At 48.0% G+C, this 23,050-nt stretch overlaps 3 protein-coding genes across 5 annotated transcripts in view; 2 read left to right on the plus strand and 1 right to left on the minus strand.

The window, feature by feature from the left end:
• The window catches only part of Ankrd27 (ankyrin repeat domain 27), a 34,702-nt gene extending 31,078 nt beyond the window's left edge, over positions 1-3,624 (minus strand). For all 3 annotated transcript variants that reach the window (XM_069998543.1, XM_069998542.1, XM_069998544.1), the window contains exon 1: positions 3,505-3,624. The gene's annotated coding sequence lies outside the window, so the exon portion shown is untranslated. The remainder of the gene's footprint in view (positions 1-3,504) is intronic.
• Positions 3,625-4,395: 771 nt separating this feature from the next.
• Positions 4,396-5,483, plus strand: Rgs9bp (regulator of G protein signaling 9 binding protein). The gene has a single exon (XM_069999040.1). It carries the CDS (start codon positions 4,770-4,772, stop codon positions 5,481-5,483), a length of 714 nt encoding a protein of 237 aa, XP_069855141.1. The 5' UTR covers positions 4,396-4,769.
• A 9,596-nt stretch (positions 5,484-15,079) lies between these two features.
• Positions 15,080-22,843, plus strand: Nudt19 (nudix hydrolase 19). The gene is made up of 3 exons (XM_069998547.1): positions 15,080-15,936; positions 20,401-20,608; positions 21,363-22,843. Exons 1-3 carry the CDS (start codon positions 15,211-15,213, stop codon positions 21,566-21,568), a joined length of 1,140 nt encoding a protein of 379 aa, XP_069854648.1. The 5' UTR covers positions 15,080-15,210; the 3' UTR covers positions 21,569-22,843.
• The last annotated feature ends 207 nt before the right edge of the window (positions 22,844-23,050 follow it).

Below are 23,050 nucleotides of genomic sequence, written 5' to 3' on the forward strand. Positions count from 1 at the left end.
CTTGAACTCAGGATCTGGGTGCTGTGCTTGTGCTTTTGTGCTCAAGGCTAGCATTCTACTACTTGAGCCACAGCTCCACTTCCGGCATTTTTTGGTGGTTCATTGGAAATAAGAGTCTCATGGACTTTCCTGTCTGGGCTGGCTTTGAACCGTGATCCTCAGATCTCAGACTTCTGAGTAATTAGGATGACAGGCATGAGCCACTGGCACTGTAACATTAGTTCTTAAAATCTCAGACTGAAATTGGAGGATCATGGTTCAAAGTCAGCCCAGGCAGAAAAGCCCATGAGACTTTTAGCTCCAATGAACTACCAAAAAAAAAAAAGGTGGAAGTAGAGCTATGGCTCAAGTGTAGAATGCTAGCTTTGAGTAGAAAAGCTCAGGGATAGTGCCAAGGTACTGAGTTCAAGCCCTGAGACCACCACCACCACCACCACCACCCCAAAAAAAGAAAGTCTCTTGTAATGTCTTGTCTACATTGGCTTCAAAGCCAGCCCAGGGAAGATAAATCTGAGTTTTTTGTTGTTGTTGTTGGTTCTGGTGCTTGAACTCAGGGCCTGGGTACTGTCCCTGAGCTTTTATGCTCAAGGCTAGTGTTCTACCACTTGAGCCACAGATCCACTTCCAGCTTTTTTTTTTAATTTTTATTTTTTTTATTGTGAAAATACTGTACAGAGGGGTTACAATTACATGGGCAAGATAGTGAGTATCACTTCCAGCTTTTTGTTGTTAACTGGAGATAAAGAGTCTCACAGACTTGTCTTCCCAGGCTGGCTTTGAACTGCCATCCTCAGATCTCAGCCTCCTGAGTAGATAGGGTTACAGGAGTGAGCCACCAATGCCCAGCTATTCATCTATTTTTAATACCAATAGAAGCAACTCAGTGATGTGATGTATTCTTTATAGTCACGGTGTCCTCTGGCCTGTAACATTTATAGATGTGGTCCATTTTTTTCTTAAAGTTCCTCATTAAAATGCTCAGTCCTGCATCCAGCTACTATGAGCACTGTATGAACTGACCATTGAGGTAGTTAAGAGAGGAAGCCAGGGGGAGTTTATCTCTCTCATGGGGGTTCCCAGACCCTTGTTTATATCACCGTTGGTGAAAGGCTAGACCCAAGCAGTAGCCACTCGGGTACAAAGGCAAAAAGCCCCAAACAAACAATACACTCAGAGCTGCCCAACCACAGTGGAATTTTGAATGTGCAGAGTTCAGAGAGGGAAGAAAATCCGGGAGCTGGTGGCTCATGCTTGTCATTCTAGCTACTCAGGAGGCTGAGATTTGAGGACTGCAGTTCAAAACTAGCCTGGTCAGGAAAGTCTGAAACCCTTATCTCCATTAACCACCAGAAAACTGGAAGTGGAGCTGTGGCTCAAAATGTTAGAGTGCTAGCCTTGAGTGAAAAAGCTCAGGGACAGCACCCAGGCTCTGAGTTCAAGCCCCACAACTGACCAAAAAAAAAAAAAAAAAAAAAAAGACAGGGAAGAAAAAGGTTCCCAGCCTGCAAGAACAGTAGGACCAAGATACCTTCCCACTTGCAGCTGAACCCACTAGGCAACCATTTTTCTGCCAGGATCTTTAGCAGAAGTACAGGTGTTGCCAGGGCCATTTCTCAGCATCTTTCAGAAGTAGAATCAGACAGACACCATGGCTCACACCTGTAAGCTACTCAGGAGGCTGAGATCTGAGGATTGTGGGCCAGAAAGTCTATGAAACTCATTTCCAATGAACCACCAAAATGTCACAAGTGGAGCTGAAGCACAAGTAGTAGAACACCAGCCTTGAGTGAAAATTCTGAGGGGCAGCACACAGGCCCTGAGTTCAAGCCCCCTGCACACACGCACCAGAAACAGGAAGAGCACCTATTCCTCTAAATATTTTTTTTGGGTCAGTCATGGGACTTGAACTTGGGGCCTGGGCACTATCCTTAAACTTTTCACTAAAGCCTAGTGCTCTATCACTTTAAACTACAGCACCATTTCCGGTTTTCTGGTGGTTCATTGGTGATAAGAGTGAAATAGACTCTTGTCCCAACTTGTTTTAAACCACGATCCTCAGATCTCAGCCTCCTGAGTAGCTAGGGTACCAGGCATGGGCCACCAGTGTCCAGCTAGACTAAACTCTTTCTAGGTCTGGTCCTATGATCATGTGGTCACATTTCCCTAGAATGTCTCTAACAGGACAAAGTTATTGGATCCCAGCCTAATGCCAATGACTAATGAGTAGGAAGAGTCCCAATGAGAGAGATGCCAAAAACAAATACTCAACAGCATAAAAACACATCAATAAATAAAGACCAGGCAGTTTGCCTGTCCAAGAAGCCCATGGAAGTTCAAGGCACAGACAAAACTTTGACCTTAGCCAGGTGCTAGTGGCCCTCATGTCTATAATCCTAGCTACTCAGGAGACTGAGATCTGAGGAGGGAGGCTTGAAGCCAGAAGTTCTTATTTCCAATACACTACTAAAAAAAGAAAAAAGAAAAGAAAGAAAGCCAGAGTTTAGCTGTAGCTCAAGTGATAAAGTGCTAGCCTTTAAAAAAAAAAAAAAAAAAAAAAGCTCTCAGGTACAGTGCTCAGACCCAGAGTTCAAGCCTTAGGACAACACACACACACACACACACACACACACACACACACACACACACACACACACACACACACACACACACACACAAGAATCGGCTAGTGTACTTAATTAAGGCTCAGTGTGAAGGGTTTGCTGTTTAGTCAAAATGGGGGCCTCACCCCAGCTCAGGCGCATTCTCATAGTCCCTTCCATCTTGCCACTGCTCCCCCAATTCCTACATCCTCCCCTGCTCCACCACGACCTAGCAAGCATGAGTCTCTTGACCCCAGAGTGTCACAGCCTGGCTCCCATGCCAGCCGGGAGGTCTGTTTGCAAAGTATAAGCTGAATAGATGCAGAATCTGAACATCTGGGGGAAGCGGGACTGAAGTTTTCCAGAAGTGATCGTTACGTAGAGGACCAGGGGACCCCTCCTTTCCCCCATCCCACAAAGGGCAGGCAGGCAGGCAGGCAGGCTGCCAGTGACCCCACACACACACACACACCACCACCACCGCCAACCCGCAGCCACACGGCCTGCCCCCACCCCACGGGCCACCAGGAAACCTCAGAGGCGACTTCCAGGCCCTGCCCACTGCCCCGAAGTGCAAACTATCTTCCACCCACCCCCGACACACACAGCTGGACCTAGGTCCTGAATCCTGAAATCCGGAGGATCCGGAGTACACATTCTGGGAGCCACCTCCCTGTCCCTGTGGACACTACAAGCAGCGTGGAAAGAGTGCACCCCACTGTGGACCGGATGGGGTGGGAGGGGTAGGGGGTCCAGGACCCCCCACACACACACTCCCAGCTCCCAGGGAGGAGCCCCTCCCCCCTCCGCCCAGGCCCCGCCCGGCCTCGGGCCGCCCCGAGGCTCTGCCGCCGTCCCGAGAGAAGGGGGGACCCGGGAGGACCCGGGGCGGGAAGACACTTACTCCCGAGGCTACATAGTTTTACTCCGGGTGGCCTCAGCACCTTCCGAGGGGGTGGGGTCTCGGCTGGGACCGCGGTGCCCACCACCCTGGCGCAGCGACTCTCAACACCACCCACCCCTTTTTTACTCCGCCGTTGGGTGGAGCCGCGCCCGTAAAGCTTCCCAGATCGCCCAATGAGCAACCAGTCTCCTCCAGAGTGACGGGGGCGCGGAGCAATCCTCGCATCCGGCTCCCCGCAGGAGGCGGGGCTCAGCGGCCTCCCAGACGCTTCCTATTCAGGCTTAGCCCCGCCCACCCGCACCGACTGCGCTTGCTCCGAGATGGCAGGGGGCGTGGCTTCGGCAGGGCTGACACTCCCTAGGGGTGGGGTCCAAACGTCAGCGCTCGGAGTTGGGAAAACTGGGCCAAGTTGGGAAGGAGAGACCCACCCCCTAGGGAACTGGCGGGTCCGGAGGGCTCACCCTTCAGTGCTCGTTTTGCAGGGACAAAGATGTCCAGTCTTACAAGCTGCACCACTTAGTGTGGCCGACAGTGTGTTGGAGACAGGGTCCCTGGGTTCGAAACCGCCCCCCTCCTTATTTGCAAAGACTCCACGTGAGCTAAACTTTTTTTTTTTAACCGGATCATTCGTTTTCTTATTGGCAAAAATAAGGAAAGGTTGTGTCTGCCGCCGACCTCTCACTTGCCAGAATGTTATAACTGAGGGAGATTAGGGGAACCCACACGTGACTTCTCCATCTGCGCCCCCCCCCCCGGGTTACCCCGGGACTGGGGGGGGGGGGGAAGCACTCAGGACGGATGAGAGTGGGCGGATCCTAGGTAACGACCCGACCGCCCTTGGCAGAGGCTAAGGCTCTGCGCTCGCTCCTCTGGAAGGCCTGCTCACCAACCCTCCCCGGGGCTGGGGCTGGGAGGAAAGATGGGTCCCACACCCCCAGGCTTCTCTGGGAGACGCCGTGAAGGCTAGATGACTGGGTTCGTGTCTGGGGGAGGATGGATGAGCCGGTGAGAAGCAGCTAAGGGGACTCGGGGGAGAGTCCCCCTCCCCAATCTCTTCACGCCCCCCCGGAGTTCCCGGGAAGGGGGGGAGGGCATCAAACATCGTGGATCTCACTAACTGCCTTTCCGTGGGACGGAGTCTGCAAACGCCCCCGAGCGAGTTGCACGGGCCATGAGGAAGCGATCGGATCGCCCAGCCTGAGGCTGGCATCGAACCTCCATCCCGAGTCGCCGCGGGGTGTGCGCGCGGCGCGGAGCGCGCCGAGATGGCCAGGGAGGAGTGCAAGGCGCTCCTGGATGCGCTCAACAAGACCACCGCGTGTTACCATCATCTGGTGCTGACGGTGGGGGGTTCGGCGGATTCTCAGAACCTGCGGGAAGAGTTACAGAAGACGCGCCAGAAGGCCCGGGAATTGGCGGTGGCCACCGGAGCTCGACTGACGGTGGTCCTCCGTGATCGCAGCCTGGTCGCCGAGGAACGAGCCGAGTTCGAACGACTCTGGGTAGCCTTTTCCGGCTGTTTGGATCTGTTGGAAGCCGACATGCAGCGCGCCCTGGCACTGGGCGCCGCCTTCCCCTTGCACGCGCCCCGCCGGCCGCTGGTGCGCACCGGGGTGGCGGGCGGCTCGTCCGCGGTGGCCGCGCGCGCCCTGAGCGCACGCAGCCTGCGCCACGAGGCCGAGGGTGACTTCGATGTCGTAGACCTGCCCCAGTTGGAGCGAGAGATCCTACAGGTGGGCGAGATGATCGACGACATGGAAATGCGGGTCAACGTCCCCCGATGGACGGTGCAAGCTCGCCAAACGGCTGGCGCCGAACTCCTCTCCAGTGCCAGCGCCGGCGCTTCCTCGGCCGGGGGCATGTCTCTAGAAGAACGATCCGGATCGTGCGATCCCAGCAAAGCCCTGGCTGCCACCGTCTTCAGCGCCGTGGTGCTGGTGGCTGTGGCCCTGGCCTTGTGTGTGGCAAAGTTGAGCTGACCCCTGCCGGGTGGTTGCCAACCGCGCGTCTCCCCCAGCTTCCCGGGGATGCATTCAATGGGGAGAGACTGGAGGGGTTCTGGCTTGTTCAGGGTGGAGGGCTGAACTTTGCAGGGTGTCGGGGTAGGGAGGGGGGAATAAACCTGGGTGCATATGCATTTCAAGGCACATCTTCTGCCTTGGCTAAATGAGGTTTTTTCCTCCTGCTGAGCTCCCCTCCCCCCCTCCAAAGAGTTAATTTTCGGGCGTCAGGGCATTATGGCTAAGATCTACCGGAGCTTTGTCTCCTATTAATAGAAAATGGTCCCCGGTGACCCTCCCAGCTCCCTCTGAGTTAGGAAATTAACATGTGTGCTCCTGGGCATCTTTATAGGATGGAGTCTAAGTGTGGTAACCCCCTCCCCTCCCACCCCTGCTAGCGTCTCCCGCTCTCTGCATTTGAGAGGAAGGGGGAAGTGGAAGGGGGTTAAGAGAAGGACAGATAATGTTGCTCTTTGTGGGTGATTGGTTTGGTTTGCTGGGGACTGGAAACCAATTGCAATCGGATATAAGCACCTGTTATTACCTTAATCCTTCGGGGGCCTCAATTTAGGCGAGTGAGCAGTTAAGAGGTTTCCACCCAGTCTTTTTGTCGAAAGGTGAAAATTGAAGGCAGTTCTGAGAGGTTTAGGATTGTGACCCTAATTGGGAAAGGCTTGGTTTGCCTCCCCCCAAAGCTGGGATGGGAAGGAGGTAAAGACAAGAGGCTTATGGAAGGGCCATCCACTATGTAAACAAACAAGGTACTTTCTTCCTTTCTGGGGGCTTTATTTTCGTTCCCTTAAGAGACCAGAGTGTTTGATCCTCCTTTGAGGGAGGGCTGGGGAATCCTCTTTGGAGCACTTAATCCGGTCTATCCCCTGGAATTTGCTGGCTGACCAATAGGCTGGAAGCTGTCTGACCCCCACACAGTCAGAAAGGGCATTGTGGCTTTATTGGCCCTACTGAAGCTGTGAAGCCATCAGTTGTGAAACTGGGTTAAAATGTAACTGCTTTAATCGGGCACCAGTGGCTCAGCCTGTAATCCTAGCTACTCAGGAGGCTGAGATCTGAGGTTGAAGGTGTAAAGTCGACCCCAGCAGAAAAGCCCCTGTGAGACTCTTACACCGGTCCATCAACTACTCAAAAACCGGAAGTGAAGCGGTGACTCAGAGTGGTAGAGCACTAGCCTGAAGCAAAAAAAGAGGTCAGGAACAGCATTCAGGCTCTGAGTTTAAGCCCCACCACCCACCAAAATAACACACACACACACAGTTCAATTTGGAAATAAAATCATCATCTGAAAGGATATCATATCATGAACTATTCAAAGCTATTAAAAAAAAAAGCAAAGGACATTGGGTCACATTTATATGTGCCAATGAGCCAAATAAAAGTCTGGCATTAGGTGACTCATCTGTGATCCTAGCTACTCAGGAAGCTGAGATCTAAGGATGAGGTTTGGAAACCAGTCCAGGGAAGGAAAGGGAAATCTGGGGCATTGTGTGATCCTGTGTTGGGAAATCTTTAAAAATCCAATCCCTATTCTGCTGTTTCTAAAACTGAGATGATTTGTTCTTATCAAGGCTTTTTTTGGCCCATAGAGGAAAAAAAAATTGCCCAGCAGAATCTATTAAAGGAACAACCCGCCTGTGCAGGAAAGTCCAGGAGACTTTTATCTGGATTTAACCAGCCAAAAGATGAAAGTGGAGTTATGACTCAAGTCATAGAGGGCCACACTTGATCAGAAAAGCCAAGTGAGAGCATGAAGCCATGGGTTCAAGACCCAGACTGCCACACAAACAAACAAAAAGGGAACAACCCATTTCACTGTTGGGTAATCCATTGGGAGTAGAGGGTATTTAATTAATCTTCATAATCAGTTATGTGTATTTGAGTCTGAGAGTCCTCCACTCACTGAAATTAGTGATGTTACAAAAGGGCCAGGTGCCAGTGGCTAGCACTGAGATCAAGGATCATGGTTCAAAGCCAGTTTGTGAAGCAAAGTTTGAGACTTTTTTTTTTTTTTTTTTTTGGGTCCGGTCGTGGGGCCTGAACTCTGGGCCTGGGCGCTGTCCCTCAGCTCTTCAGCTCAAGGCAAGTGCTCTACCACTTGAGTCACAGCGCCACTTCCAGCTTTTTTCTTTTTTGCTTATGTGATGCTGAGGAATTGAACCCAGGTCCTCAGGCATGCAAGGCAAGCGCCTACCACTGAGCCACTTTCCCAGCCCAGTTTGAGACTTTTATCTTCAATGAACCACCAAAAAGTTAGAAGTGAGGCTATGGCTCAAGTAGTAAAGAGCTAGCCTTGAGAAGAAAAAAAAAAGTGCTCAGAGACAACACACAGGTCCAAAGTTCAAGATCCAGGATTGGCACATACGTGCACACACAATAAGTTACACAAGAGGAAATGCTGAACTAAACATATTTATTCTGTTGACTGTTAGCCTAAAAATGTTGTTTGAAATTTTTAAACATTAGAAATATTCATTGTAGTTATAACATTGTCTAATACAACTTCTGATACATAACACCAGCAAATTTACTTTCTGCCTGTGCTTTCTAACTAGTATCTTCGCTCTCCTTTTCTTAATATATAATTCAAAGACAGGTTTTCTGATAGTAGATGGATTCAATTTAGATGTTTTGCCATTGAAGTCCTTATTTTTCATAAGCATTTGGTATGATCTTATACCATGATACAAAAAAATATATATAAATTTTTTTTAAAAAAAATCTCAAGATGCATTAACTTGCCCAGTGAAGATGGCTCATGCCTTTAATCTTAGCTAATGTTAGCTGAGATTAGGGTTCAAAACCAGCATAAGGCTGGGACTGTGGTTTAGTGATAGAGTGCTTGCCTAGCATGCATGAAGCCCTGAGCTTGATTCCTCACTACCATATAAACAGAGAAAGCTGGGAGTGGTGCTGTGGCTCAAGGGTAGAGCGCTAGCATTGAGCAAAAGAAGCTCAGAGACAGTGCCCAGGTTCTGAGTTCAAGCCCCAGGACTGGCAAAAAAAAAAAAAAGCCAGCATAGGCAGACAAATCCAAGAGATTCTTAACTCCAAATAGCCAGTAGAAAAGCTGGAAGTGGATGTATAGGCTCAAGTGGTAGAGCACCAGCATTGAGCAAGAAAAGCCAAGCAAGAACCTGAGGCCCCAAGTGTACCAGCACAAAAATAAATAAAAAATTTTAAAAGTAACTTGGAATGTCAAGGTATCTATCTGCTTTGTTTGCTGATCTGTTGCTATTAGAAAAGTAATAGTCATATTTGTAGCAGAAAAAATGTCTGGGAAATTTTTTGTATGTTCTGAAGAGTTATGTTTTTAAATTGCATGAGGAAAATTTTTTTGACAAAATCATAAATTTAACCAGGAGCAGGAGGCTCACACCTGTAGTCCTAGATACTCAGAAGGCTGAGCTCTGAGGATCTTGGTTCAAAGTCAGTCTAAGCAGGAAAGTCCATGAGACTCTTATCTCGAAACATTTAAAAATCCATGAGACTTTTATTTCCAAACCACCAAATGTTTAAAAAGCCACAAGTGGAGCTCTGGCTCCAGTGGTAAAGTGCTAGCCTTGAGCAAAAGAAGCTCAAGGAACAGTGCCCAAGCCCTGAGTTCAAGCCCAGGACCGGCACCAAAACAAAAAATTAAATCATAAACTTCATGATTTACCTAAGGTTTACAGTAACATGCAAAAGATATGCGATAATGAATGATTGACAAGTGTCTGATATTAACAAGTAGTTCAGCTGAAGAGAGTCCTGGTCTGCATGAAGACCCTGGTAATGCTGCATTTGTTTTCCCTAATGTTCACATTGATCTGTTTTTAGCTATATTCAGTCTCCCTCCCCTCCAATGTCCTACTCTGTTGTGTAATGAATGTTTCATAACAGTGTGAATGCTGAAGTTTGAGCCTGTGTGACAACCTGAGGAAATAGTGTTGTACAACACACTTCGGCATCGCTTTGGGATGTGCCTCCTCCTTCAAACCCCAGCCAGCGGTGATGGCTGTTGGGAACTCACTCTCTCTCTCTCTCTCTCTCTCTCTCTCTCTCTCTCTCTCTCTCTCTCTCTCTCTCTCTCTTCAAGTACCTCAAGTCATTGATCTCCTTGTGCCTAATTGTGAAATGGAGGTCATGACTGATTGGCTCAAGATCCCTTCTAAATTTTTTTTTTTAACAAAATGCAGTTAAGCAAAAAAGGGTGATTTTTGTTGGTTTTAGTTTTGAGTTTCTTGTTTGGATGTGTATTGGAATGCAGTCTGATAATTTAGTGGTTATTGTCTAGAAGTCATGAACAAAATAAATAAAATTTATTTTAAACTCATTTAAAAATGATTAGTCATTCTTTGGAAAGTATTTTTATTGTTATTATAAAAGTGATGTACAGAGGGGTGGCAGTTACATAAGTCAGGTAAAAGGTACATTTCTGTTTGGGCAATGTCACCCCTCCCCTTTCTGCTCTCCCATCCCCACCTACAAGTTGTATAGTCCTTTTTTGTTGGTGGTGGTTGTGAGGCTTGAATTCAGAGCCTGAGTGCTATCCCTGAGCCTCTTTGTGCTCAAGGCTAGTGCTTTATCACTTGAGCCACAGTACCACTTCTGGTTTTTGAGGGGATAACTGGAGATAAAGCATCTCATTGGGACTTTTCTGCCAAGGCTGGCTTTGAGCCTTGATACTTAGATCTCAGCTTCCTGAGGAGCTAGGATTATAAGTGTGAGCCACCAGCACCTGGTTGTATGGTTCATTTTCAACTGTGTCCAGTGAGTACCACTGCTGCATTTTCACCCTTTGACCCTCCATTTCTGTGCCCTCCATCCCCCCATTTGTCCTCTCAAAGACAGATAAACAAGACAAAAAAAACACAAAGAAAAAAACTCATTTCCATTTCCTGGAGTTTATTTCAATAAAGATTATTTTATATGATCGGCGGCACGTAGGCATTGCACCTTTGTGTCCCTCTCCTAAGAGTATCCTCCTTTGGTCCCACTGTGTGTGAATGCCTACAGTCCTGTATCATTTATCATGTCCTAGTATATTTTAGATCTAACTTCCACATGAGAGAAAATATTTACAGTTTGTTGATTAATCATTTTAATGATCATCATTAACTGATCTAGGCAACAGTGGCTCATTCCTGTATCCTAACTACTCAGATGGCTGAGGATGGCAGTTGGAAGCATATCTGGGCAGAAAAATCCATGAGACCCTTATCTCCAATTAAGGAACAAAAAAAAAGCCAGAAGTGGAGCTATGGCTTAAAAGTGGTTGAGCAAAAAAACCTAAGGGAAAGTACTCGAGACTCAAACTTGTCTCACTACTCACACACACACACACACACACACACACACACACACACACACACACACACACACACACACACACACACACACACACACACACACACACACACACACACACACACACACACACACTACCCAAAGGTATTTACAGAGTCGATTCAATCTATCATAATCTTTTCTGGGGCCTGAACTCTGGGCCTGGGCACTGTCCCTCAGCTCTTCAGCTGTAGACTAGCCCTCTACTTGAGCTTCAGTCCCACTTCCAGCTTTTTCTGCTTATGTGGTGCTGAGGAATCAAACCAAGGGCCTCATGCATGCAAGACAAGCACTCTACCACTAAGCCACCTTCCCAGTACCAATCTATCATAATCCTAATGACAGTTTTGCAGAAACAGGAAAGATCATTCTAAAATTCCTTTGGAATCTCAAAGGAACAGCCATAATGTCTTAATAACAAACAAAGAAGTTGTAAAACTCATACTTCTGGATTTCAAAACTTAATTATAGCTGTATGCCAGAGGTTCAATGCCTATAATTCTAGCTACTTGGGAGGCTGAGATCTGAGGACTGTGGCTTGAAGCTGACCAGGGAAGTAAAGTCCATGAGACTTTCATCTCCAATAAATTACTCAGATAAGACCTGACATGGTGCTGTGGTTCAAGTGGTAGAGTGCTAGCTTTGAGCAGAAGCTCCAGGACAATACCCAATCCCTGGGCTCAAACCCCAGGATTTGCAAAAGCAATTAAAAAAAAAAAAACACAAAAAACCTTACTCCAAAGTTACCATAGTCAAAACAAGGTGGTACTAAAATAAAGACAAATATATAGACCAATAGTGCCCAGAGGGGCTGGGAAGGTGGCTCAGTGGTGGAGTGCTTGCCTTACATGCATGAGGCCCTGGGTTGGATTCCTCAGCACCACATAAGCAAAAAGAAAAAAGCCGGAAGTGGTGCTGTGGCTCAAGTGGTAGAGTGCTAGCCTTGAGCTGAAGAGCTGAGGGACAGTGCCCAGGCCCAGCTTTCAGGCCCCATGACCGACCAAAAAAAAAAAAATAATAATGCCCAGAATAAATCTTTGTGTATACAGTTAAATAATGCAGAAAGAAGTGGGTTTTTTGGCTGGGCACTGGTGGCTCATACCTGTCATCCTAGCTACTCAAGAGGCTGAGATCTGAGGATCATGGTTCAAAGCCAGCCCAAGCAGGAAAGTCTATGAGATTCTTATCTCCAATTCACCACCAGAGAACCAGAAACGGCACTGTGGCTCAAGTGATAGAATACTTGCTTTGAGCTGAAGAGCTCAGAGACAGCACCCAGGCCCAAAGTTCAAGCCCCATGGTGGGGAAAAAAAAAAAAAAGTGAATTTTTTTTGTGTGTACTTTTTGCTGATTAATTGGAGATAAGAACTCATGGACTTTCCTGCTCAAGCTTGCATTGAATTGTAATCCTCAGAACTCAGACTCCTGAGTAACTAGGATAGGCATAAGCCACTAGGGCCTGGCTGAATTAGGTCATTTTTAGTTATGAAGTGAGCAACTGTTGTCATAATCAAAGCCACCAATTCTCTGGAGACCTAGTGGCACAGAATAATTGGTAATGCTCATAGGGGTATGGCTGTGTGCACTTGGTGAGGCCTGGAACAGCTGGCCTGGTGCCATCCCCGTGGCATTAACAGGGCAGGGCACTCTGGGAAAATGCTGGTAGGTTCAGAGAGAGATCCTAATACTTGCTAGTCACGAGGGAGAAAGTAAACCCCTATCAATAGTCTTCTATCATGTTGAGTTTTCTTTGCAATCATTTTTTTTCTTTCCTCTGAGAGAGAGTGTACTGGAGCTTGACCTCAGGGCTTTATGCTTGTTTAGCTTTTCCTGCTCATGGTTGTGCTTTCTTGAGCCACACCACTTCTGGCTTTTTGCTAGTTAACTGGATATGAGATATAGATTTTGCTGTCTAGACTGTCTTCCAACTTCCAACTCAGACCTCAGCCTCCTGAGTAGTTAAGGATTACCGGTGCCACTGGTGCCCAGTTGTACCTCTTTTGATACTCAGGGCTGTCCTTTATGTTCTGATTCTTGGCTACCATTCAGGTAATTGAGGTTATATAATTTCTGGTTCCATACATAAGTCAGCACTGAATCATTTAAAGAGCTCTTTGAGTAGAAGAGACACAGCAGTGTGCTGTTTTTGTGGTTGTTTTGGTTTTATTGGTCAGTCGTGGGGCTTGAACTCTGGGCCTGCACACTGTCCCCCAACTCTTCAGCTCAAGGCAAGTGCTCTACCACTTGAACCATAACACAACTTCCGGTTCTTGGTGGTTAATTGGAGATGAGTCTCATGGATTTTCCTGCTTAGGCTGGCTTTGAACTGTGATCCTCAAATCTAAGCCTTGTGAGTAGCTAGGATTACAGATGTGAGCCAGTGGTGCCCGGCTTAGTGTGCTGGTTTTGAAGATGGTTCTGCATTGGTCAAAATCCAGTTGTTTTCCCTTTGCTCTCCACTCTGGGAGTGAGTCAGAAGTGACCAGCATTTACTCAGGAAAACCAGTTCAAATGAAGACATTTAACTCACAAAGCCATTATATTGTTCTGTAGTGAACAGTGTCCATTATTAAAGATATTTAATTCTGGGGCTGTTAAGATGGCTCAGTGGTAGACTGTTTGTCTTGCATGCATGAGGCCCTGGGTTTAATTCCTCAGCACCACATAAGCAAAAAGAAGAAAAGCCGGAAGTGGCGCTGTGGCTCATGTGGTAGAGCGCTAGCCTTGAGCTGAAGAGCTGAGGGACAGCGCCCAGACCCAGAGTTCAGGCCCACAACCGGACCCCCCCAAAAAAAGATATTTAATTCTTCCTTAAATGGCTAGTAATATGTGAAACAGTGATAACTTTCTACCATAAGTTCTATTTCTTTTGTGCCAGTTCTGGCACTTGAACTCAGGGCCTGGACCCTGATTCTTGGTTTATGGGGGTTTTTGCTTGTTTTTGTTTTTGATCTGCTGTTGCTCTACCACCTAAATCAGAGCACCACTTGTAACTTTCTCGGTGGTTGTTATGAGTATATTAGACTTTGTCAGAAAATCATGCAGACATCCAGGTACAAAGAACAAAGATTTATTGCCAGCAAAGAGACAGGCAAGAGACCCACAAGAGAAAAGTGAGAAGTGCTGCCTATTGTCTGAGATGACCTACATAACCTACTGAGGCTAGGAGGGGCTAGGAGGGCCTAGGAGGTGGAGACCCTGGTGTGGACATGAGGACCAGCGGCTTCATCATGGTGGACTAGGATTTACAGCTGCTGCCCAAATAGTAAATAAGGGGCCTTGCAGCTGCCCAGACCTGAAGATCACTCTAAGGGGATCTTGCTGCCTTCTATGGTGGTAACTGCCCCAGAGGGGTGCTATCTCAAAGTAAAAGGGGTTGGAGGCTGATTATTTACTGCCTTTACTAAATGGGCCCTAGTGTTGCCTAGGGAAGGAGCATGCTAAGCTGTGGGAAGAGAGCTCACTGGGCTAACAGTGGTTAATTGGAGATAAGTCTTAAGACTTTCTTGCCAGAGCTGGCTTCAAACTGTGATCCTTAGATCTCAACTTCCAGAGTAGCTAGAATTACAGGCACGAGCTCCTGGCTATAGGGTTTTGTATTACAAAACAAACTTGAAGTTTTTAGTGACTTACGCGGAATCCAAGCAACAATCATGTTCCTCTCTTTTGCTGTGAATATTTCATCAATTATTACACCGCATCGTCTTCCTCCTAAATGCTCTCTATTTCTCCTGCCTAGTACAGGCTTTTGAGATCAGGGCCTCCCATTCTGGCTTACCTTTCTGGCTCAAGGCTGACACACTACCTCAGGTGGTAGTTGAGCCCCACCTCCACTTCCGGTTTTTGTTGTTGGTTCACTAGAAACAAGAATTTCTCAGGTTTGTCTGCCCTGGCTTGGCTTTCCCACCATGATCCTTAGATCTCAGCCTCCAGAGTAGTCAGGATGATAGGCTTAAAGGCATCAGGGCCCTTCTGGAGTCCAAACGTTCTGAATGACAGATAGGTAAATCTCCCTATTAAGGCCAATCGCTGGATCACTGGCAGTGGTTGACAGCTCAAGTGTTCCAGGAGACTGACCAGAGCAAAAACAGGCCTTTGGTGGGACGGGAAGGAGAAGAGAGGTAGAAAGCGGAGGAAAGGGGCAGAGACTGAGGAGGGAGGAAGAAGGGAGGAGGAGGAGGAGGGTGGTGTGAGGAGAGTGGAGGAGGGCAGTGCTCCTCCCACGGGCCGGCGTCAGACTGAGCAAAGGCTGACTAGGTCAGCTTACAGAGCACCGGGTGCTGCTTCTCCCGCTCGGGAAGGGAGCCGGGATTGGCGCCCAGCCCTCCAGACGATCTAGGATCGGAGCCGAGCTCTGTCTCCCTCCATGAGCACCGCTGTGCCTCCCGGCCCCAGCCTCTGGCGGCGGGCAGCCACGGTGATCCTGGCGGCCGGCTGGACCCGCCCGGCCGCGGCCGGGTCGTTGCCCCCGCCGCCCGCCGAGGACTTCCGGCTATTGCTGCTGAAGCGGGCCGCCAATCAGGGCTTCCTGCCCAACGCTCACGTCTTCCCGGGCGGCGTGCTGGACTCGGCGGATCGCTCGCCGGACTGGCTTCGTCTCTTCGCGCCGCACTACGAGCCTCCACGCTTCGGCCTGGGCCTGTCGGCGCGCCCGCGCGCCGCCTTTCTCCCGGGGCTGCCTGACTTCCAGCCCGACGCCGCCGACCCCGCGGCGCTGCCTGATGACTTGGCCGAGCGTATCTGTGCCATCCGCGAGACCTTCGAAGAGGCGGGCGTGCTGCTGCTGCGGCCCCGGCGTGCTCTGCCGGCCCGAGGCCCCGGGGCTGCGGCTCCCGAGCCCGCCCGCGCTCTCGCCCCGCCCGCCGGCCTGGACGCCTGGCGTGCGCGCGTCCGCAGCGACCCGCGCCAGTTCCTCAGCCTGTGCGCTCACCTGGACTGCGCCCCCGACATCTGGGCCCTGCGGGACTGGAGCGGGTGGCTCACGCCGCCCTTCCCGGGCGCCCGCCGCCGCTTCAACACCGCCTTCTTCCTCTGCTGCCTGCTCGAGCCGCCGCCCGCCGATCCCGACCTGAGCGAGGTGACCGAATGCCAGGTAGGGACGGCGACGCGTGGTGATCGGGAAGCCAGAGAGTCTCCTGTGCCCCTCCCCCTCCCCCCCCCCCCCGCCAGACACACCTCTCCCTACCCTGCCTCTCTCCTGCTCCTTTGACTCCTCTTCCCTCTTCTTCCTTTCCCGCTTGCTTGCTTGCTTTCCTGCTTTTTTTCTTTTTATGTTCCCTGGGGCTTCAGAGCCTTTGTGCTTCAGGCTCACTTGATCCACAATTCCACATCATGCTTCCTTGGCCATCTGGTTCATTGGAGGCTAAGAGTCTGCTGGACTTTCTTTCTGGCTTTAAACCTGGAACCTCAGATCTCCACTTTCTGAGTAGCTAGGATTAAAGGCGTGAGCCAGTAGCACCTGTCTCTCCCCTCCCCCCTTTTATTCCCTCTAGTACTGAGATTTGAACTCTGGCCGGCCATCCCGCATTCTAGGAAGTTCTCTTTTGCTTGCGACATACTCTGTTTTTCGTCCCCTCCCCCTTTATATTCTGGTTATTCTTTTTTGGGGGGGGGGGGTCTGGTCGTGGGGCCTGAACTCTGTGCCTGGGCGCTGTCCCTCAGCTCTTCACCTCAAGGCTAGCACTCTATCACTTGAGCCACAGCGCCACTTCCGGCTTTTTTTCTTATGTGGTGCTGAGGAATCGAACCCAGGGCCTCAGGCATGCAAGGCAAGTGCTCTACCACTGAGCCAACTTCCCAGCCCCTCTGGTTATTTTCAAAAGAGGATCTCACTTTGACTTGTACAATTCAATCTATTTATGCTTCCTGCCATAGCTCCGATGACAGACACACCTTTTCTGTCTCAAAAACCAATCATCTGTATACTAATTTATATTAATCAACCATTTATTTGCATGTACATGGTAATCCTTTACATTTGTAGCCCCATCAGTACTTCTGCCAAATTTCTCATTTTAAGCCATTTCCCAATCTGTTATTTATTTTTGGGTCCGGTCATGGGCCTGAACTCTGGGCGCGGGCGCTGTCCCTCAGCTCTTCAGCTCAAGGCTAGCGCTCTATCACTTGAGCCACAGCACCACTTCCACTTTTTTCTTTTTGCTTATGTGGTGCAGAGGAATCGAACCCAGGGCCTCAGGCACGCAAGGCAAGTGCTCTACCACTGAGCCACCTTCCCAGCCCTCCAATCTGTTATTTAAGGGATTCACTTGGCAGACCGATTGGCCATCATTGACTACATAATTTTAGATTGGCTCTAAAAATTGATCAGTTTGTGTCAACTGGGATGTGATAATTTGGGGCAGCTATGGGTCATTCTGGAAGAATAAACAGGAAGAATGTTGGGAGACTTTTCTTTCAGGGCACAGATCTTTTTTTGGGGGGGGGGTCCGGTCATGGGGCCTGAACTCTGGGCCTGGGCACTGTCCCTCAGCTCTTCAGCTCAAGGCTAGTGCTCTACCACTTGAGCCATAGCGCCACTTCCGGTTTTTTTTTCTTTTTGCTTATGTGGTGCTGAGGAATCGAACCCAGGGCCTCAGGCATGCAAGGCAAGCGCTCTACCACTGAGCCACCTTCCCAGCCCCCATAGATCTTTTTTTGTTTTATTTTTTTCTCTTTTCCATTTTTTTCCTGTGGCCATTTGCTTTTTCTGCTGAAGAGCTCTCCAAGCCCAAGCTTTGGGGATCTCTCCGATTCATTTATTGGTTCTCAGGGCTAATGTCTCAAAAACCAAGCTCTTAAGAATAGACTGAGGAGCTGGGCGCCGGTGGCTCATGCCTGTAATCCTAGCCACTCAGGAGGCTGAGCTCTGAGGATCTCGGTTCAAAGCCAGCCCAGGCAGGAAAGCCTGAGAGACTCTTATCTCCAATAAACTGCTCAAAAACCGGAAGTGGCATTGTGGCTCAAGTGGTAGAGCTCTCACCTTGAACTGAAGAGCCCAAGCCCAGAGTTCAAGCCCCATGACCACCACCAAAACCAAAAAAGAATAGACTGACAGCTGGGAAGATGGCTTAGTGGTAAAGTACTTGCCTTGCATGCATGAGGCCCTGGATTGGATTCCTCAGCACCACATAAGCAGAAAAAGCCAGAAGTGGCCCTGTGGCACTAGTGGTAGAGCGCTAGCCTTGAGCTGAAGAGCTGAGGGACAGTGCCCAGGCCCAGAGTTCAGGCCCCACAGCCAACCAAGAAAAACTGAAAAGCTGGGTACTGGTGCCTCACACATATAATCCTAACTACTCAGGGGACTGAGATCTGAGAATCCTGGTTTAAAGCCAGCCAAGCTGGCCTTGGTGCTATCTCTCTAAGCCCCTTTGTGCCTAAGGCCAGTACTCTACCATAAGCCACAGCACCACTTTTCTGCACCGGCTGGCTTCAAACCATGATCCTCAGATCTCAGTTTCTTGAGTAGCTAGGATTACAGGCATAAACCACTAGCACCTGGCAATATACATGTTACATTTGTTTTGTTTTGCTGTTTTTCTGTTAGTTGTGGGGCTTTTTTTTTTCTTCTTCTCCTGAATGCGGACTGTCAGCTCTTCAGCTCAAGGCGAGTGCTCTACCACTTGAGCCACAGTACCACTTCTGGTTTTCTGAGTGGTTTATTGACTTTACTGCCTGGGCTGGCTTTGAACTGCAATCCTCAGATCCCAGCCCCGAGTAGCTAGGATTACAGGCGCTAGCCACCAGCACCCAACTTCGTGGAGCTTTTTTTTTTTTTTTTGGGTCCCGTCATGGGGCCTGAACGCTGGGCCTGGGTGCTGTCCCTCAGCTCTTCAACTCAAGGCTAGTGCTCTACCACTAGAGCCACAGAGCCACTTCCGGTTTTTTTCTTTTTGCTTATGTAGTGCTGAGGAATCGAACCCAGAGCCTCATGCATGCAAGGCAATCGCTCTATCACTGAGCCACCTTCCCAGCCCCCTTCGTGGAGCTTTTTAATTCAGGGCCTGGGTGCTGTCCCTGAGCCTCTTTGTGCTCACGGCTAGCGCTCTACCACTTGAGCCACAGTGCCACTTCCTCCACTGGTTTCTTTCAGCATCTTTAAGTTATGTCACCCACAAAGTCAGATTTGCTAGTGCATATCTGTCATCCCAGCACTCTAGAGGCTGAGGCAGGAGGATCATGAGTTTGGGACCACCTTTAGTTAGATAGTAAGATCAAGTCTTGCTGGGTACTGGTGGCTCACACCTGTAATCCTAGCTACTCAGGAGAATGAAATCTGAGGATCTTGGTTCAAAGCCAGCCCAGGCAGGAAAGTCTGTGAGACTCTTTTTTTTTTTTTGGTTGTGGGGCTTGAACTCTGGGCCTGGGTGCTATCCCTCAGCTCTACAGCTCAAAGGGAGCACTCTACCACTTGAGCCACAGCGCCACTTCCGGTTTTCTAGTGGTTTATTGGAGATAAGAGTCTCTCGGAGTTTCCTGCCCGAGCTGGCTTTGAACCTGGATCCTCAGATCTGGGCCTCCTGAGTAGCTGGGATTACAGATATGAACCATGGTCGCCCGGCTTGTGAGACTCTTACCTCCAATTAACCTCCAACAAGCTGAAGGTGGTAGAGCACTAGCCTTGGGCAAAAGAAGCTCAGGGACAGCCCCCAGGATGGGCATAAAATAAATGAAAAAGACTAGAATGAAAGTTGAGGTGGTGGCTCATACCAATAATCCTTTTTAACTTTGGAGGCTGAGATTTGAGAATCTTGAGTCTTTTGCCTTTAATAAATCATTGAAAGGCTGGAAGTGGATCTGGGGCTGAAAAGGTAGATGCTAGCTTTGAGTAAAAAGGCTAAAGACAACATTCAGGCCCCAAGTTCAAAGCCCAATACCACCACCCACTTCCCCTCTCCCCCCACTCTCCCTCCAAAAAGGCTTAATCTCATTGTGTTGTGTAAGCTAGTCTCCTATACTGAAGCAATTCTTCTGCCTAGACTTTTTTTTTTTTTTTGTCAGTCATGGGATTTGCACTCTGTGCCTGGGCGCTGTTCCTCAGCTCTTCAGCTCAAGACTAGCACTCTATCACTTGAGCCACAGAACCACTTCTGGTTTTTTGGTGGTTTATTGGACATAAGAGTTTCATAGGGGCTGGGAAGGTGGCTTAGTGGTAGAGTGTTTGCCTTGTATGCATGAGGCCCTGGGTTCGATTCCTCAGCACCACATAAGCAGAAAAAGCTGGAAGTGGGGCTGAGGCTCAAGTGGTAGAGCGCTAGTCTACAGTTGAAGAGCTGAAGGACAGCGCCCAGGCCCAGAGTTCAGGCCCCATGACCGACCAAAAAAAAAAAAGAGAGTTTCACGGACTTTCCTGCCTGTGCTGGCTTTGAACTGCGATCCTCAGGTCTCAGCCTCCTGAGTAAGCTAGGATTACATACGTGAGCCACCGGGGCCTGGCTTTAGGAAGATTTTGTAAGATACTTCAAGGAATTAATGTTATGTCTGCCAGTAAACCTTATCTCCCAAACCTAACAATGTCAATGAAATAAATCTGACCAAGCTGACCCTTTATCTCCCACAGTGGTTATCTCCATCAGAGGCAACTGAAAATTTCCTTTCCAAAAATATTTGGTTGGCCTGCCCACAGTTCTATGAAATAAGAAGACTTGCAAACTTCACTTCCTTTTCTGCCTTACACAAATTTTGTTTGGATCATGCATTAGAGGGGCCTGAAACATGGATGCCCATCACACTGGAGACTGCTGACTCTACCATCAGGCTTTTTCCGGGTAATTAAACAGAGCACCAGTAATTGTTATTGCTTTGATGCCAATACTGGGGCGTGAACCCAGGGTCTAGGCGATGACACTTAGCTTTTTTGCTCAAGGAGGTGTTCTACTACCTGAGCTATACCTCAGTTCTGGCTGTCTCACTTTTTGCTGTGGCTGGCTTTGGACTATAATCCTCATATCTCAACCTACAGAGTAGCTAGGGTTATAGGCATGAGCTAATGGCATTGGGTCAGTCATATATCTTTATGTGCCTAAAGAAAACACTTGGCTAGAAGGTAGAGATATGAAAAAGTCCAAGAAAGAAGTTGAACTTAGTGTTGTTTAACAAGTAATTCAGTTCCCAAATACACAAAATACATACAAATATTGGTTTATATGTCACTAAATATATTGGGATGGTGATATACAAAATAACATTTTATAAAGTCTGGATATTGGGGGTGGGAATGTGATTTAGCCTAGCATGCCTAGCATGCATGCAGCCTTCATAAACAGAAAAAGCTGGAAGTGGCACTGTGGTTCAAGTGGTAGAGCACCATCCTTGAACAAAAGCAGCTCAGGGACTGTGCTCAGGCCCTGAGTTCAAGCCCCAGAACAGGCAAAAAAAAAAAAAGGTTGGATATGTGGCTTAAATTGTAGAGTCCTCACCTAACTTGAGGCCTGAAGTCTTGAGTTCAAACTTCACTGTGGGGAAATAGAATTTCAATTCTAAGGAATTAATGCTTTTTTTAAAAAAAATTTTATTTTTCAGGAGATGAACTGTATATAGAAGATTCATACTTTGTAGACAATTGTATGTCTACTGATAAAACAACTGAAGAAATCATGAAAGAAGGCAAGAAATTTCACCGAGTAGTAATGCACAGTAACTATCTTTATAGCCTCCATGTGACTATCCAGCCAAAGTCTAAACATATTTATCCTAAGATCTACATAGTAAATAAAAGCCGTTTGTAGGGTGTTGCCTACTTCAGCTGTGCTAATGAACTTGATTGAAAAATCCTAAGGAACTCTATATCTACAAAAATTAGAATGTAGTTTCTTAATTTAGTTTATTGTGGTGCTTTCCTTATTCTTTCAGCTGTAGTGTATCATGGGAGTAAAGTTTATAAAGTATTAATTTATGACCAGAATAAGAAAATAATCACAGTGGTTCCCACTTTTTTTTTATTTTCTTTCTTGTGCCAGTCCTGGGCTTGAACTCAGGGCCTGGGTGCTGTTCTGAGTTTTTTGGCTCAAAGCTAGCACTATCACCGGAGCTTCAGCTCAACTTTCAGCTTCTTTGGTGTTCATTGGAGATAAGAATCGGATGGACTTTACTTCCAGGGTTAGTTTCAAACTGTGATCCTTAGAGCTCAGTCTCCTGAGTAACTAGGATTTATAGGGGTGAGCCATTGGCACCTCGTAACTTAATATTTTAAATATAAAGCCCTGCAAAAACCATTAACTTTTATGCTCTGAAGTGGCAGGTAATGAATAAGTAGAAGTTAGAATGGAACTAAATGAAGTTTATGTTTTCCAGATTAATCAAAAAATTTTCACTTCCATTAACTTTTTTTTTTTTTAAGGTGGTCTCACTTAGGTAGCCCAGATTGGCTTCAAAGTCAAAATCTTCCTGCCTCAGGTTCCTGAGTGCTGGGATTACAGGCATGTACCACCATGACCATGTAGTTCGTTGTTGGTACTGAAGGGGTTTAAACTAGGGAGGCTGGTACAATATTGCTGGCTATGCCCCTGTCCCTGGTTTTCAATGGCTATTTTAAGGAGAGAGTCTCCCATTTCCACCCAGGCATGTGCCTGATCTTTGATCCCATATTGCTGGGATCCTGGGTACATGTCATCTTTCCTATGAACATGGAATCTTGTGGATTTTTCTTCTTGAGCAGGGTTGGGATTGAGGTCCTTTGACCTTAGCTTCCCACATAGCTTGGGAAGACAGGTGTGAGCATCTTCACCCAGCTTTCAGTTAAGAAGGGAATTTCTTGAGCTTTTAGGTCCAGGCTGTCCTTGACCCTTGGGCCTACTGATAACAGCCTCCCGTATAGCTAAGGTTATAGATACAACTACTTTGGAATAATGGCTTTGGAATAATTTTGTTTTCAAAGAAAGATGGGAAAAATTATGAATGTATTGATTCTATTTTAAGGTCTTTGGCTAAATTATATGTACAGTGAACTTATTTTTTCTTGAAATGTCTTGATTTTGCTACTAATAAAGATGATAAAATAAGACTTCTATGTATTTCTGATTAGCGGAATATATCTGGAGCAGTGGTTCTCAACCTGGACACTGAGTTGGGGACTTTGGTTGTCTGGAAACTTAGTTGTCACAAATATGGAAGAAATGCTACCACTACTTAGTGGAAGGAGGCCAGGGGTGCAGCTAAATAGTCTGCCACAGGGGAACCACCCACAGCAAAGGGTTAGAACAGTTTAGTGG

This window comes from Dipodomys merriami, unplaced genomic scaffold (assembly GCF_024711535.1).
Source record: "Dipodomys merriami isolate MVZ:Mamm:240054 unplaced genomic scaffold, mDipMer1.0.p SCAF_52, whole genome shotgun sequence".
In the NCBI taxonomy this organism is placed as follows: Eukaryota; Metazoa; Chordata; class Mammalia; order Rodentia; family Heteromyidae; genus Dipodomys; species Dipodomys merriami.